This window comes from Onychomys torridus, chromosome 6 (genome assembly GCF_903995425.1).
Source record: "Onychomys torridus chromosome 6, mOncTor1.1, whole genome shotgun sequence".
Taxonomy (NCBI): domain Eukaryota; kingdom Metazoa; phylum Chordata; class Mammalia; order Rodentia; family Cricetidae; genus Onychomys; species Onychomys torridus.
In genome coordinates this window covers 75,468,784-75,483,557 of record NC_050448.1, presented here as the reverse complement: position 1 = coordinate 75,483,557, position 14,774 = coordinate 75,468,784, and the positions used below count along the sequence as shown (strand labels likewise).

The following is a 14,774-nucleotide window of genomic DNA, read 5'->3' as shown; positions in this document are numbered from 1 at the left end:
GTGTTGGAGTACCTCACTTGTGCACATGGGAAGAGCCGTGTGAGAACAGAGTTCGAACTGCCAGATTCTAGAGTCCCCCTCTAGTCTTAAAGCCTCGCTTGGTTAAAAAGCTCTAAAGCCTTCCTTCATTCGTGATGGGCTTTCAGAACATTAGTTGGGGCAGCGCTGTCATCAAGGAAGGTTCTCTGTCACAGTTTTATGCTAGGAATGGGGACTGAGCAAGTGAGCAGTTTGTTTCGGGGAAGCTTGGAAGGAAACCTAGAGACATGACCCTGGAGACTGTGTAGTGTGCCCATGACAATTACTTCGACTTGTTGGGAGGCTTCCATCTGTGAGTCTTGTTTTCTACAGAGCTCTGTCTCCATCAGTCATTCAGTCAGCTCTAGATCATAAAAGAATTTTAAGGCTAAAGGACTGTATTACAGGAGGACAGAGGCATGCTTTAAGTACAGTCCTGCCTCTCTTGGCTTAGGATGTGCTTTATTAGCCCATATGCTTTTCTCCCTGTTTGAACCCCAAACTGCCTTTGCTAGCCTCAGCCACTCTTACCAGAGTTTTTTTAAAGATGTGAACTGGAAACTAGAAAGTCCCTCCAGAGGGACAGAATGCTGCCTCCTGACTACCATCTGAAACGTTTGGTTGGTTGGTTTGTCCCCATGTTTATTTTGTGTGCCCTCCTTAGTCAGTTGTGGAACTCAGGATAACCTGTGGGGCCAGTTCTCTTTTTTCACCAGATGAGGTCCAGGGATTGAAGACGTTGTCAGGCATGGCAGCAAGCCTCCTTACCTGCTGAGGCATCTTGCTGTCCTGTAGTTAAAGTTTTAGAACGTGAAGCTAGGTGTGTTGTTGTTGGGCGTTTTTACTCCTTTCTCTTTTGGGGGGCCTGCCACCTAGCTCCCAAATAAATCACACACGGAGGCAGGCTTATTCTTCATTATGGAGGTCCAGCCTTAGCTTGACTCGTTTCTAGCCAGCTTTTTTTAACTTAAAATTATCCTGTCTTTTGCCTCTGGGCTTTTCCCATTCTCTTACTTTTATAACTCCTACTGTAGCTGGGTGGCTGGCCCCTGGTGTCCTCCTCCTTCCCTGCCTACTTCTCCTCCTCCCAGATTTCTCCTTTTTCCTCTCTGCCTGCCAGCCCCACCTGTCCTTTCTCCTGCCTTGCTATTGCCTGTTCAGTTCTTTATTAGCTCATCAGGTGTTTAGACAGGCACAGTAACACAGCTTCACAGAGTTAAACAAATGCAACATAAACAAAAGTAACACACCTTAAGATAATATTCCCCAACATAGGCATTTACCATCAAATAACTGAAAGATAGTAAGAGCCCTGTATGTGACCAGACTGTATACTCTAGCATAGTTAGCTGCTATGTCCTTGCCTGGTACTCAGCTTCTTACCACGAGTCCATTAGTAGATTCAAATCATGTTAGGTTTCATGTAAGTAGGAGGCGGCTTAAAGCTGGCAGAGCTCTCTTGCTGTCTCCTGTGAATTTTAGGCTAGAGCCTTCCCTCTTCGGCAAAGTTCTAGAGGCCAGGAGTGCAGGAGTGAGCCACACCCATAGCATTCAGCTCCTTGGAGCAACCGAGGTGCTGAGAGCAAAGGATGATCACTAAGCAGTGATTGTGAAGTATGATCAGAACCGTGGCAGTAGAGACAAAAAGTGGAACCTATGGCGTAGCACCTAGCCCACACTTAAGGGGGGTAGGAGGTCCAAAGTGACACCCATGGTACCCCAACCATGCGGCCGAACAAGGCCTGAACAATGACAGTACCAAACAAACATATTAATGTGGAAGAGAGATCTCACAGGGTCCTTCCCGTCACAAGGAACTGTAGGCAGCCAAAGACTGCTGCTGAGAGAGAGAGAGCAGTCTCTCCCAGGGGTGAGACAGGAGAGTGAGTAGACAGCCAGGCCAGAAGCACAGAAGCTGTCCAGGAAGTTGCTTCTGTAATCCAGGAGAGGAGAGAAAAGTGAATGGCTTAAACTGCAATGTTGGGTGACCTTTCCCAGGTGTCTTCTCTGCTGGCAGAACTGGAGGCAATCCGAAAAGGCTCAGGGTCCCAAAAGAGGTGAGCATCATTTTAGTACTTGTGCAAGGAAAGCTGATGTTTGCGATGCTCTCAAGTCTTAGCTTAAGTCATGCCCTACAGAACGTACTGAGCAGTATGGTATAAATTCTGTGATTTCTAATTGAAATATTGTGATGTGCATTGAACGGGGTCCCTGGCTTACCACACCCCTGAGGATCTGGGTAAGGTAGGTGTCGGAAACAGTAAAAGAACATGGGAGGGAGCAGGGAGCCTAGCGGGCAGCTACTGAACTGCTTAAGCTGGGGTTTACAGTCCAGTGGGTTTGTTATGTCATTTGCTGTACCTACACATGTGTAGTATAACACACACACACACACACACACCCCCACCCACACACCCCTGTATTACCTAACTGTATTGCATATATATGGATAGTTCCTCTTAAAAATTTAAAGCTCTGGTTAAGGTATGCTTGGGGCGAGCAGCCGATCAGCTGTTTTACTGACCGCAGGACAACAGGTTTCCAGATGAACTCCAGGACCCTAAACAAAAGACAGCTCGGGTCATTACTTTAGCCTAGGCAGTCCTTTCTTCTGACTCACACCAAGCGAGAGTGGAGCTTAGGAATGGGTGGGGGAACCTGTTATAGGCTTACAGTGTGACCTCAGTGTGTGCCTGTTAGCTTCATGCCACTGCCAGGAAAGGTCAGTCTCCCAGGAGCACTTAGACAGCAGACACATTTTGTGTAGCTCACATTGGCTTAGCTGTTGGTGGGGGAGCAAATGGCACTAGCAGGGGCACGTGTCAGAACAAGTAGTCACATGTCAGGCTGGGAAGCAGGGAGGACCGCCTCCCCTAGGCTCTACCTCATAACCACCCGTAGCACCCCAACACTGCCACCCGGAGTCCAAGGCTTCACACACAGGTCTTTGGGAGACACTTGCCCCTTAGGTAATAGGGATTCTCCTTGTGTGTATTTCATAAATAATCTTGAGACTGGTGGCATTACAGCCTACAGAGGAGACTGCATGGTCCTTTGATGGTTTCTGGTTTTCGTTTTCTCCTCTCTAGTGTCATTGTCTCTCAGTGGACCAGCATGCTGCAAGTGGTAACCCTGCACCTCAGGAAACATGGACTGACCTATGCCACCATCGATGGCTCTGTCAACCCCAAACAGAGAATGGACCTGGTGGAGGCATTTAACCACTCCCGGGGGCCTCAGGTACGAGCTAGCACAGCAGGCCTGTGTAACTGAGGAGCACATTGCTCTTAGTTGTGAAGCAACATAATGTAGCACCTCAACTTAAAAATATTGTTTTATCCTTTCAAATGTTTATAATTTATTGGGGGTCCTTACCAAAGTACACAAGTACTCTAAAAAGAACAGTCAGCAGAGCTGGTTGGGATCAGAGAAATCTCTGTAGAGGAGGAAGCCTTGAAGAGTATGTGGGTTTCTGACCTGAGATGCAGGAGAACAGGGTCATGGAATAGGTAAGGACCAGGATGCACTAGTAGAATGGATGGAAGGATGATGTAGCTGGAGGGGCATGGTCTAAGACTAGTCATAATTTGGCTAATGCAGAGTTGACCCCAAGGATCTGAATTACAGTATCTGTATATTTTGGCAGACTGCTTTTTGAGGTTGACCCTCTGTGGGATGTGAGAAGTTTTTCAAAGATGAGGTATAAGAAATGGCATCTTAATGTTTCAAAACATTGCACTGGGGGAATTTGAAAGGAATAAGTTTCTTGTGTTTTGACCTTCCTGAACTAGAGATGGAAAGATTCTGATTAGCTCTTCCATCCCTTCAAATACCTGGTGTAAAGAGAAGGGGCTGCTTTTGGCTTACGTTTTTTGGAGGTTTCAGTAGCTCATGGTCAGTGAGCCCTGATGCTTTTGGCTTCTGATAAGGGAACATATCATGGCAAGGAAGTACAGAAGACAGAGGAAGAGTCAAGGGCCAAGGTCTCATTAGACCTTTAAAGGAAGGTCCTGATGATGATTTTACAATCGGTAAAACCGACCCCACAAAGTTCCACCATCTCTGATCTAGAACCATGATGGGGACCAAGCCTTTGCCAGCTGGCCTTTGGGCCACTAAAGACCCAGCCTGCGGCAGATGATTCTAAGACCAGCTGTGCATAAGTTAATAGAATGTTTCCTTCTGCAGGTTATGCTAATCTCCCTCTTGGCTGGCGGGGTCGGACTCAATCTGACTGGAGGGAACCACCTTTTCCTTTTGGACATGCACTGGTAACCAGGGGTTTCCTTGATTTGTTGCAGCATGGCAGTGAAGCAGTGGGTAGAGGGCAGCAGGTTACCTCTTAGGTTGTGTCCTTTAGGGGGTTGAAGTGGACTGTAAGGCTGGCTGACATTCCAGCACTGCTGATTGAACAGTTCATGACTACGTCAAGTAGTTCATGAATTCATTGTTCACTAACCTCTTAAAAAATCTAACATCTTTTTCCCCACAAAAATGAGGAGCACAGGGAAAAGAAGAAGCTGGGTGTGGTGGTACACGCCTTTAGTTCCAGCACTCGGGAGGCAGAGACAGGTGGAACTCTTGAGTTTGAAGCCAGCCTGGGCTACAGAGTGAGTTCCAGGTCCAGGACAGCCAGGGCAACACAGAGAAACCCTGTCCTGAAAAACAAAACAACAAAAAGGAGGAGCACAGGTTTTTCTCATTATTAAGAGCTACAGTGCTCAGTTTGATGTCTCTAGAATACTATTTTCCAGACAGAGTTGTTGAGAAGGAGTCAAGGCAGTCTCAACCTTGGTTACTCCAGAAGGAAAAAGAGAGATTTTCTAACCGTCGTGGAAATGCTTGTTAGATGCAGCCACCAGCTTCACTGTGTGTGGTGCCGGTGCCTTGGTGCATGCTCTTCCTGGGACAAGACAAGGGAGGTCATGTGTTCCTAGGTGGACTCTCACAGTGCCAGTTTCTGATTTCCTACTTCCGCAAACCAGCGTTGCTGCTGCGGGCTTTGTCTTGTTTGCTTTGTCGTGATAGGGACTGAGTCTGTGATAGGGGCCTTGCACAGACTGACCCCAGCTTACTTTTTACTTTGAGATAGGGTTTACTAGTTGTGCAGGCTGGCCTTGAACTTGGTCTGTTGTCTAGGCAGCCCTGGTGTTTGTGATCTTCCTGCCTCAGTGCGGAAGTACCTGGGATTTCAGGTCTGCACCATCATACTTTTTCCAGGCACTGTTTCCAGGAGGATGTGTCTAATTCTCCACACAGCCTCAACTGCTGCAAAGAGGCCAACTTGCCATATTTGTGGAGAATGTGTATAGGTGTACTTAGGATTTTCATATACACAGAAGTGAAACAGACATACTAGAAATTACACCAGTTTTGAGATGGGGAAATATTACCCAGACTCTGAAGAGGAAAGATGAGGTTCATTGACAGTTGATAATGAGAATCTGTAAGGAAGGGAACAAATTATACCTCTTTAGTTAACTTCACTGAACGCTGAAGTGGAAAGAAATACTTGAGAATATTAACCATCTCTTGTTTCTAAGTAGGTTCTGAGCCTGCAGGCTATTGTTAGATCTGTCTGTGGTCATCAGATAGTAAAGACTGACTAGGAATCCTGGTTTCACTTCCATTTTTTACAGGGACTGACTGATGATAGTGCTAATAGCTATTAGGAGCCTGTTCCTAGTCTTTCAATAGAGAGTAGAAAGATAGCTGGCCTTTTAGACCAGTTCCTTCCAGAACGGCCTTGACAGACTTCTATAAGCATTTTAGGCTTTGCAGGGCACGTAGTTTTCTGTTGCATATTCTTTTTGTTGTTGTTTTGTTTTTCGAGATAGGGTTTCTCTTTGTAGCCTTGGCTATCCTTTGAACTCAACTCTGTAGACCAGGTTGGCCTCGAACTCACAGAGATCCACCTGGCTCTGCCTCCTGAGTGCTGGGATTAAAGGTGTGTGCCACCACCACCCAGCTCTGTTGCATATTCTTCATTTTATGCTGTTTCCTTAACACCCTTTGAAAACGTAATGACTCTTTTTAGTCAAAGCAGCATACAAAAATGGACTGTGGTCTACACTTGGCTGTAGGTGGTGGTTTGTCAGCCCTGTGTAGGAAGGATGTTGGTGTTTCTGAGTTACACCTCTCTAACAGGAATCCCTCACTTGAAGACCAAGCTTGTGATCGGATCTACAGAGTTGGACAGGAGAAGGATGTCGTCATACACAGGTAAGCAGAGGCACCAGGCCCTTCTCAGCATCTTCCTTTGTGAAAACCATCTCTAGGAAGATTTTATAGAATAGGAAGTGTTTGGTGACTACTTTGCTAATGATGTTCTGCAGGCATTCCTCAGGGACACTGGTCAGGAAGGGAAGCAGCAATCTGAGGTAATCTCGTTGGTCATGGTTAAAACGCAAGAATGTATAATGATAAGCTACAGCTCATCAAGAAGGCTTGCTGTGAAGGGCTTGCTCCCTGCCCTTGTCTCTTTTAACTGTTAGTATGGCATAGTCTCAGTCAAACAGAAAAGCCACAAAGGAATTACCAGAAAGTTCCTGTGTGTGTGTGTGTGTGTGTGTGTGTGTGTGTGTGAAGGGATCAGCATTATGTTAACATCAGTATAATGTAGCCTGATCAATCCACTCTCGGGTTCATCTCTCCCGATGCTGTCCTTCACAGCAGCAGGAGATCCCACACCCGAGTGGCATTTGGTTGTCCTGACTTCCGGATCCTGTAATCTGGCACAATGCTTCCTCCTCTGATTTTGACATTGCCTTTGAAGAGAATGCTCCTTTGGGGCCTGCATGGCTTTGGGACCACCAGAACGTGCCTCACTGCTATAGTCCACACTTCCTAGGGCCTAATTTTGCTTCCTTTGCATGATGGGGTCTAGTGAAGAATTTAGAATTTAGTACTGCTTACCTCCATCTCTTCCTTAGTCTTGCAAAGTGCCTTCCCCCATTTCATATAAGCTGTTCTTGTTGAGGGTCACTGGTGACCTCCAAAATTTGCCACATGCAGTGATAATTAGTTTTCCTGGCTTTAGCTCTCTTCTCTGCTCATTCCATATTTTCCTCCTTTAATTATATCACTCCATTAAGGACAAAATCTGTATTTTTAGTTCCACTGTCTCCTAGACTTCCCACCCGGGTATCCAGATCCCCGCTAAACATGTAAACCTAAGTATGCAAGTACTGGTCCGTCTTCATTCATCTGTGTGCGCATTCGGATACCAAAATGAATGCTGCCGAGCACCCAAATGTGCTGAGTATAATCCCAGCCTCCGGGATAAAAACGTCCATCTGAAATGTTTGCTTCCTGCTGCCTCAGTACATCTGTGTGCATTATCTGTGTGGATAGTGCCCATTTATCCAGCTGTACAGCCAGAAACTAGCCTCCTTCCTCTCCCTTGTCCCATGTCCAGGCCTTCAGTTGTGTTTTATAAACTGTTAACCACCCTTTCCTTCCATCCCCACTGCCTGCCTCCTACACAGCTCTGCTGATTCCTGTGCTCTGCATTGCCAGCAGAGGGCTCTTTCTAATTGATGGTCTGCTGAGACATGGCACACCTTCAAGGGCTCACTTCCTGTAGACTTACTGTCAGTGTCTTGGTGTGTTGGGGTTAACACTGAGGACCTGGCTCACAGCTCCTGAACTTTTGCTACCAGTAGTCTTGACTAGACAGCATGATCTTTAATTAAACCATGTTCTAGAGCTCAGCCACAGTTTACTCATGTTCTAATTCCCTGGCATGCTGTGCCTACTCCGCCATCTCATCTAACAAACACCTGGTCATCCTGCATACCCCACAGTAAGAGGTAACTCTAATGGAGCCGCCTTTGACTGCCTTACACGGATTGCCTTTTGTACCCTGGACACTGCCGCTGTCTTATTATTTTTATTATTATTATTGGATGTTCATATCTTGGTTTTCTCCTATAGAGAAGAAACCATACTTTGTCACCTCCCATAGGACATGGTATATGTATATATAAATACATACATACTTAGTGGGTACTTGAGTGAGTGGTGACTTCAATTTGAAAAGCCTGGTTATGGTATGGATTAGCTAAGAAATTAGACATTCTGCACCTCAACACACAGACACTTGACCTTTAAGGCCCTTCTGACCTTGTCAAAATAGAGTTTGAGTAAAAGCTGGGCCTCTACATTTGTTCTAGATAGAAATGTCATCTGCGATTTCCCTCACTTCAGGAAGAAAGTTAATCTGCAGCGCATCACTTTAAACGGACATGTTTAGTGGAAGTTGTGTGGACTGTCTGCTCTCATCTAATACCAGGGAAACATCTTCAAAACTGAGGTGGAGAGAGTTTGGACGCATGCTTCAGTAAGCTGCTTGGGCTCTGACGTTCGCTGTCGTTTGCTTTAGGTTCGTCTGTGAGGGGACAGTGGAAGAGAAGATCTTACAGCTCCAAGAAAAAAAGAAAAATTTGGCCAAACAGGTCCTTTCTGGATCCGCAGGACCTGTTGCCAAGCTCACACTGGCTGACCTCAAGGTCCTCTTTGGCATCTAGCTTCCTCTGCCATGCTGGTGTGTACTGGGTCTGGAGTGGTGCGTTCCGTGATCCTAGAGCTTTCGATTTCATCTTACTCACTGAGACTAAGTCCTGTGCCAGGAATTGAGAGAGGGTCACCATATTAACAGACTGGCTAGTCCATCGTGTTTATCAGACCTCTTGTTTAACATGCACCCTAGAAACCAGCGGGCGATTCCAGAGTGGAGCCTGGCGTGCTGGTGCATGCCTATAATCCCAGCACTCCTGAAGCAAGAGGGTGGAGAGTTCCAGGCCGGCCTGAGGAAGAGACTCTCAAAACAAAGCACAGAAGTGCTTTGGAAGCCAGTCATAGTCCATGATTGTAATCCCAGCACTAGAGAGGCCAAGGCAGGATTGTGAGTTAGAGGCCATCTTATGCTACAGGGTAAATTCTAGGCCAGCCTGGGCTACAGAGTAAGACCAAATCTTAGAAAAACCAAACCAATTAAATCTTTGGTGTTAGATGGTCTGGGAAGCTAAGCCTTGAAGAACTGTACAAGTGCTTTAGTAAAGGCCAACAAGTCATTACAGGCATGGTGACAAATGCCTGCACTCCCAGCACTTTGGGGTCAAAGGCGAAAGGATCTTGAGTCTGAGGTTAGCCTGGGTAACACACTGAGTTCTTTGGCAACCTTAATAATTACATGGTAAGATCCTGTCTGTCAAACAGCCACAAAGCCCTGTGTTGCCACCTTGGCTGATGGGAGATGGGCTTACTTACCTTGCCTATGTAGGCTCTGCCTGTCTCCTTGCTGGCAGGCTGCTCCTTGGAAGCCTCTTGTGAGGCGAGAAGAGGGAAGATCTGTAAGCAGCCATCCCTGTGGCTGGATGAGTCGGCAGTGTCTCAGGCTTGGGATCAAGACGCTTTGCATATGGACAGATGCTGAGTGTTGACCGTGGTAGCGTCTAGCCTGTCATTTAGCCTGTGCATCATTGGTTCTTTTAGGAGTTTATCAACCTGAGTGTGACTGTCACTCAGTTTCATCACTGTATCATTTAGTATTTGTACCATTTGTTATCAGTATTTCTATCATGCAGTATTTGTATTATTTAATGTTGGTGTCGATTTTAGTTACTGGTGGCATTTAATACTGTTGTGTCATTTAGTTTGTACCATTGCACCACATTGTCATATCATTGATCTAATCTAGTAAATGTGTCTGAAAGCATCACAGAGGTAATGCTATGTCTCCAAACCCCATCTTCTTTCCCTCAGAGCATCTAGAGACTACCTGCTGCAGGTAAGGTCCACATTACTGAGTTGTAGCTGGGAGAGCATTCAGAGAAGTGATGTAAGGAAATGGGCTATCCTGTGCAACTTTCCAAATGTTTCTTCTTGCTGGAAATAGGAACTGAAGGGAAGATGTTGTGGGCTTAGGAAGGGTAAGTACCACTAGATCAAGGATTCTCCTTTTTCCCTTAAAAAACATTGTTTGAGAATTTCATACTGTGTCCTCCACTCCCAACATCATGTACTCTTTTTAAACCCACTGAGTCTACTCAATGCTGACAGGATGCACACAGGCCATGCCCTGGAGCATTTGCAGTCAACAGAGTATGCATCCCTGAAGCAAACTGACGCTGCCCCTACCAGCAGCCAGCAGTTGCCCATAGCTCTTAAGCTGTGGGTTGGGAATTGATTAGGCCCTCCTCCATCCATGGCTGGGATTTGTCTGACTTGATCTTCTGCATAAGTCACAGCTACTGTGAGTTCGTTCGTGTGTGTGTGTGTGTGTGTGTGTGTGTGTGTGTGTGTGTGTGTGTGCGCGCGTGTGCGTGTGCGTGTGCGCGCGTGCGCGTGCGTGCGTGCGTGTGTGTGTGTGTGTGTGTGTGTGTGTGTACCTGTCATGTACAGAAAACCTTGTTTCAGTGATCCCTACTATTTGTAGAAAGATTGTCATACTAAGCAGAAAGAGCAGGGGTTCTGAACTGACTGGGGACTAGGTCTTCCTTGGGTGTGTCTCCTTCACCCACCTCGCCTATATTGGACTGTGTCATGATCGAGAAATCCTTTAAGTTGTTGCGATTTGGGGTTGTCAGTATGCTGACTGGTATACAATGTGAGACTTACTTGTCAGGAAATTAGTTACAGTAGTTTCCAAAACATTTTCCTAGAATGAACTGTTTCCTCTGGGTAAAGGCACAGACCCAATATTCACCAGTCAGTGTGGCAGGAGACACTGTGATATGTTTCAGGAAAGACTCCTTGCAAAAGCAAGTAAAGATAATGTGTGCTGGTGGGAAAAAATCAACTCTGGAACTTCCACTGAGCTCTAATTCTGGTCTCACCTTAGCTGGACGCATAGCTAGTTAATAGGAGTTTTTAAAAACATGTTTTGGTCTTCTCATTTGTAATGTGGACCTTGTTTTCAGAACTTAACTGCTACAACAAGATTCCTGATAAAATGAAGGCAGTAAAATTAGCTTTTGAAGTTACATGATCAAAGTAACAATAGAGACACCTGAGCAAGCTTGTCCCAAGTCTGACAGCCATGAGCTGACTGCTTGCCATAGTTCCAGGTCTTTTGGGCATTGCAGCCTTTCGTCTGTGTGGTGTGTGAATTGGCATGTATCACACATACCCTGGGATCACATGGTTAATTCCTTTTGCTGGACAGATCAGAGATGTCCGCCTGTGAGGTGAACACTGAATGTCCACTCCAAGCACTGTTAAGAAAGAGTCCTAAGCTTCAAATTGAAGTCTTTATTTGGAGACTACAGAGAGTCTAAGCTGTCTTCAAGGCCCATTGACAAATGCCTCTAAGGTAGACTTCTGGTATCTTAAAGACTTCCCTTCATTTATCCTGTTCCGATGGCAAGCCAGCAAAGCTTCCTGATTGTGTCTGAGGTAGGTAAGTGTTCCTGCCAAAATGAGATGTTAGTCATGTCTGTGGGTGTAGAAATTGTGGGACTACCTGATAGGATGGAGTTCTCCAAGTGTGTTCTTAAATCCTAGTTGATGCTGTGAGTGGCCTTCCCGGTAAGATTGAGTCTGCACCCGGTCAATGGGCAGACATCACAGTGTAGTGACCTGATTGAGGTGCTGTGCTGACTTCTGCCAATGTCACCAAGCCTGTGTGGGGCCTCCACTGCTGGGTTTCTTTTCACATTTGCCTGCCTACTTCCTCTGAGTTGGCCATGTGCTAGGAGTACAGACATGTATTGTGACCCTTGGCACAATGTTATCTCCGTGTGGGTATCTCATGCTCGGTGAAATGCCTCTGCAGGACTCCAAGGTGAAGCCAGATTCTCCGACACCAGGAGGATAATCATGGGACCACCAGTACTATATGGCCTTCTGTTCTCTGGATTCTTGATGTTTACTTTCTGGAGAGCTTTCTGAGTTTATGGAATGGGATTCTATAATACTGTTATACAGCTTGTCTTAGTGAGGTTTCTATTCTTTGGTAAAACATGGCCAAAACCACGTTCAGTTTACAACTCCCAGGTCACTGTCTCTGAGGAAGGGCAGGACAGAGGCCATGGAGGAATGCTGCTTCCTGACTTGCTCTCCATGGCTTGCTGAGCCTGCTTTCTTATACAACCCAGGAGCACCAACTCAGATGGCACCACCTGCATATATTATTAATCAAGGAAACACCTCCCAGGCCGGTCTGATGGAAGCATTTTCCCAGATGAGCCTGGTTTCTATCAGGTGGGCACACTAAGCAGCACACAGCTCCAAGCCCTAGAAAACTACAGGAGAAGAAAGCATATCTGCAAGCAGAGAGAGATAATAGACAACCTGAGTTCTTAGATGTATAATCCATGTTAAAGTGTTTCATCAGTAAAAATGAAGTTAGGGCTAATTAGGAACCATGTACTAAAAGAGTCCACAGCTTGAGGGATGGAAAGGAAATGCAGAAAGCCTGCCATAAGGAGGGAGCAGGGAACAGCCATGGTATGTGCTTACTGTCTTGAGTCCTCTCTACGTGGGTTCCACAGCAAAATCTGAGTACAGGTGGAGATGTGTAAGGAAGAAAGGATGCTGTGGTAGTTTGAACATAATTGGCCCCCATAAGCTCATTGTGAGTGGCACTTGGGATAGGTGGCCTTATTGAAGCAAGTGTGTCATTGTGGGGACAGGCTTTGAAGTCTCCTTTGCTTAAGCATCGCTCAGTGTAACCCGGAGATCACTTTCTGTTGCTTGCAAGATATAGGGCTCTGAGCTGCTTCTCCAGCACCACATCTGCCTGCACGCCACTATGTCCCACCAAGATGATATTGGACTGAACCTCTGAACCTGAGCAAACTTTTTTTTGTTTTTTATTTATTTGGGTTTTTTTTTGGGGGGGGGGTATTCGAGACAGGGTTTCTCTGTGTAGCTTTGCACCTTTCCTGGAACTCGCTTGATAGACCAGGCTGGCCTCAAACTCACAGAGATAGATCCCCTTGCCTCTGCCTCCCGAGTACTGGGATTAAAGGTGTGCGCCACCACCACCCGGCAAACATTTTCTTTATAAGAGCTGCCGTGGCCATGGTGTCTCTTCTTATCAATAGAAACCCTAACTAAGACAGATGGGGAATATTTCTGTTGCTCAATTACTTATACATTAATTGAAATATATACCAATCACCTACTATGTGCAAGGCTCTGCTGAGTACTCCATTTGTAAGGTGAAGCAAAGCCAAACATAAGCTTCCCTCTTGGCATCTAGCAGGGGAGATGAGCATTAAGAGCTGTGGTAGAGGACCCTGTACCTGATCATCTCAGAAACTGACCTGTGAGAGCTTTGAGGAAGTGATGAAGGAATGCCTTCTCAATATGTAGGAGCTGACATACAGTGGGACGCTTCTTCCTCTGTTCTGCTTCTAATTGGCATTCTCTTCATCCAGCCATCCCTGACACAGGTGCACATCCTCTGGAGTAATGTTGAACAGTGATTGCAGGGAGGTTAGAGGATGGGCGGGCTGGCAGGTATATGGGTGTTTATTTTCCAAGACAGCCAAAATGTTTACCCTGTTACAGTATCCCAGAGGACAGTGTTTTCCTGGGCTGTAACACCAGCCCATCACTTACATCATAGGGCTGCGTCTGGATGTTTCAGTATGCATTGCTCAAAGTTCTGAACACACTGTATCCTAGGACAGTCCCGAGAGTCTACACTTCCTTTTTCCTTGCCATGGAGTTTGGGGTTTTTCAGACTGCTCTGACTTCCCATGGATCTTTCAGCTCAGCTGTCAGAGCAGTTGAAGCACATTGAGCTAAGCCCCTGTTACTGTACAAGCCGAGGGAGAGCCACCCCTCCAGCCACCCCTGGAGGCTTCTAATATTTTTAACATTGTTACTAGAAATACTGCCTAAAGACCTGAGTAAGCCAGGACCTGGATGCCCCACAGAACATTTTATGCAGCTTCACCTACAGAAGGTTGTCCAGTTGTAGCCTCTCCAAGGGAGACTTGAGAGCTTTGGTGCTATCTGCTGCACTGACTCACAGGCACCTGGGAAAGATGATGTAATTCCAGAGACTTGATGGCAGAAGACTCCTGAGATGTTTGAGGTAATTGGAAGATTCAGGGCTGGTCCCTTGGGTGCACGTAACTTATCCAACAAGTTTGATAGAAGGTTAAGACATTTTCCCAAGTGGTGTTTGGTGAAGTCATGAAAACATACTAAGTAGAGCCAAGTGGAAAATTCCACAGATTTTGATTTTTATTCATTCAGCATACTATTGTTTCCACCTTACGCCCAAATCTGCCCTGCATGGGGATAATAGAGTTACTAAATGTCAAGTCCCGGCCCTCAGGGAGCTGGAAGTCTCCAGCAGATAAAAGATACTATATATGGCAGATGATGATGAAGCCATGCAGGGTGATGCCTTCTCCTGGGTAGGATACTGCTATCTTACACAGGGTAGTCAGGGGACTCACTAATAGGGTGGTAGTTGACACAAGAGCAGAAACTTGAAGATACCAGAGTGAATCATGAATCATCTTTGAGAAGGGCATGACAGACAGAAGGCCAGTGACTATAAAGGCTCCAAGATAAGACTGTTTTGACTGAGGAACTGGCAGGGCCACCATGGCTGGACAGGACAGCAGGTGCTGTTAGGAAGAGAACATGGATCAGACCATGCTGGTCATACATGGTCATGTGAAGCATGTATGCTGACTTGTTCTGAGTAAGATGAAGGCCACTGAGCAGAATGATGTGACATTTTGAGAGGCTCGCTCTCTACTGGGCTATAGTGTAGGGGAGGCAGAAGC

General features: G+C 46.2%; 1 protein-coding gene across 1 annotated transcript in view; it reads left to right on the top strand.

Annotated features, from left to right (window-relative positions):
• The window catches only part of Ttf2 (transcription termination factor 2), a 32,563-nt gene extending 23,634 nt beyond the window's left edge, over positions 1-8,929 (top strand). Inside the window, exons 19-23 of the mRNA XM_036190684.1 lie at positions 2,017-2,075; positions 3,108-3,258; positions 4,207-4,289; positions 6,166-6,240; positions 8,402-8,929. Of these exons, the coding sequence (XP_036046577.1) occupies positions 2,017-2,075; positions 3,108-3,258; positions 4,207-4,289; positions 6,166-6,240; positions 8,402-8,546 (513 nt within the window). The 3' untranslated portion in view covers positions 8,547-8,929. The remainder of the gene's footprint in view (positions 1-2,016; positions 2,076-3,107; positions 3,259-4,206; positions 4,290-6,165; positions 6,241-8,401) is intronic.
• Positions 8,930-14,774: the final 5,845 nt, after the last annotated feature.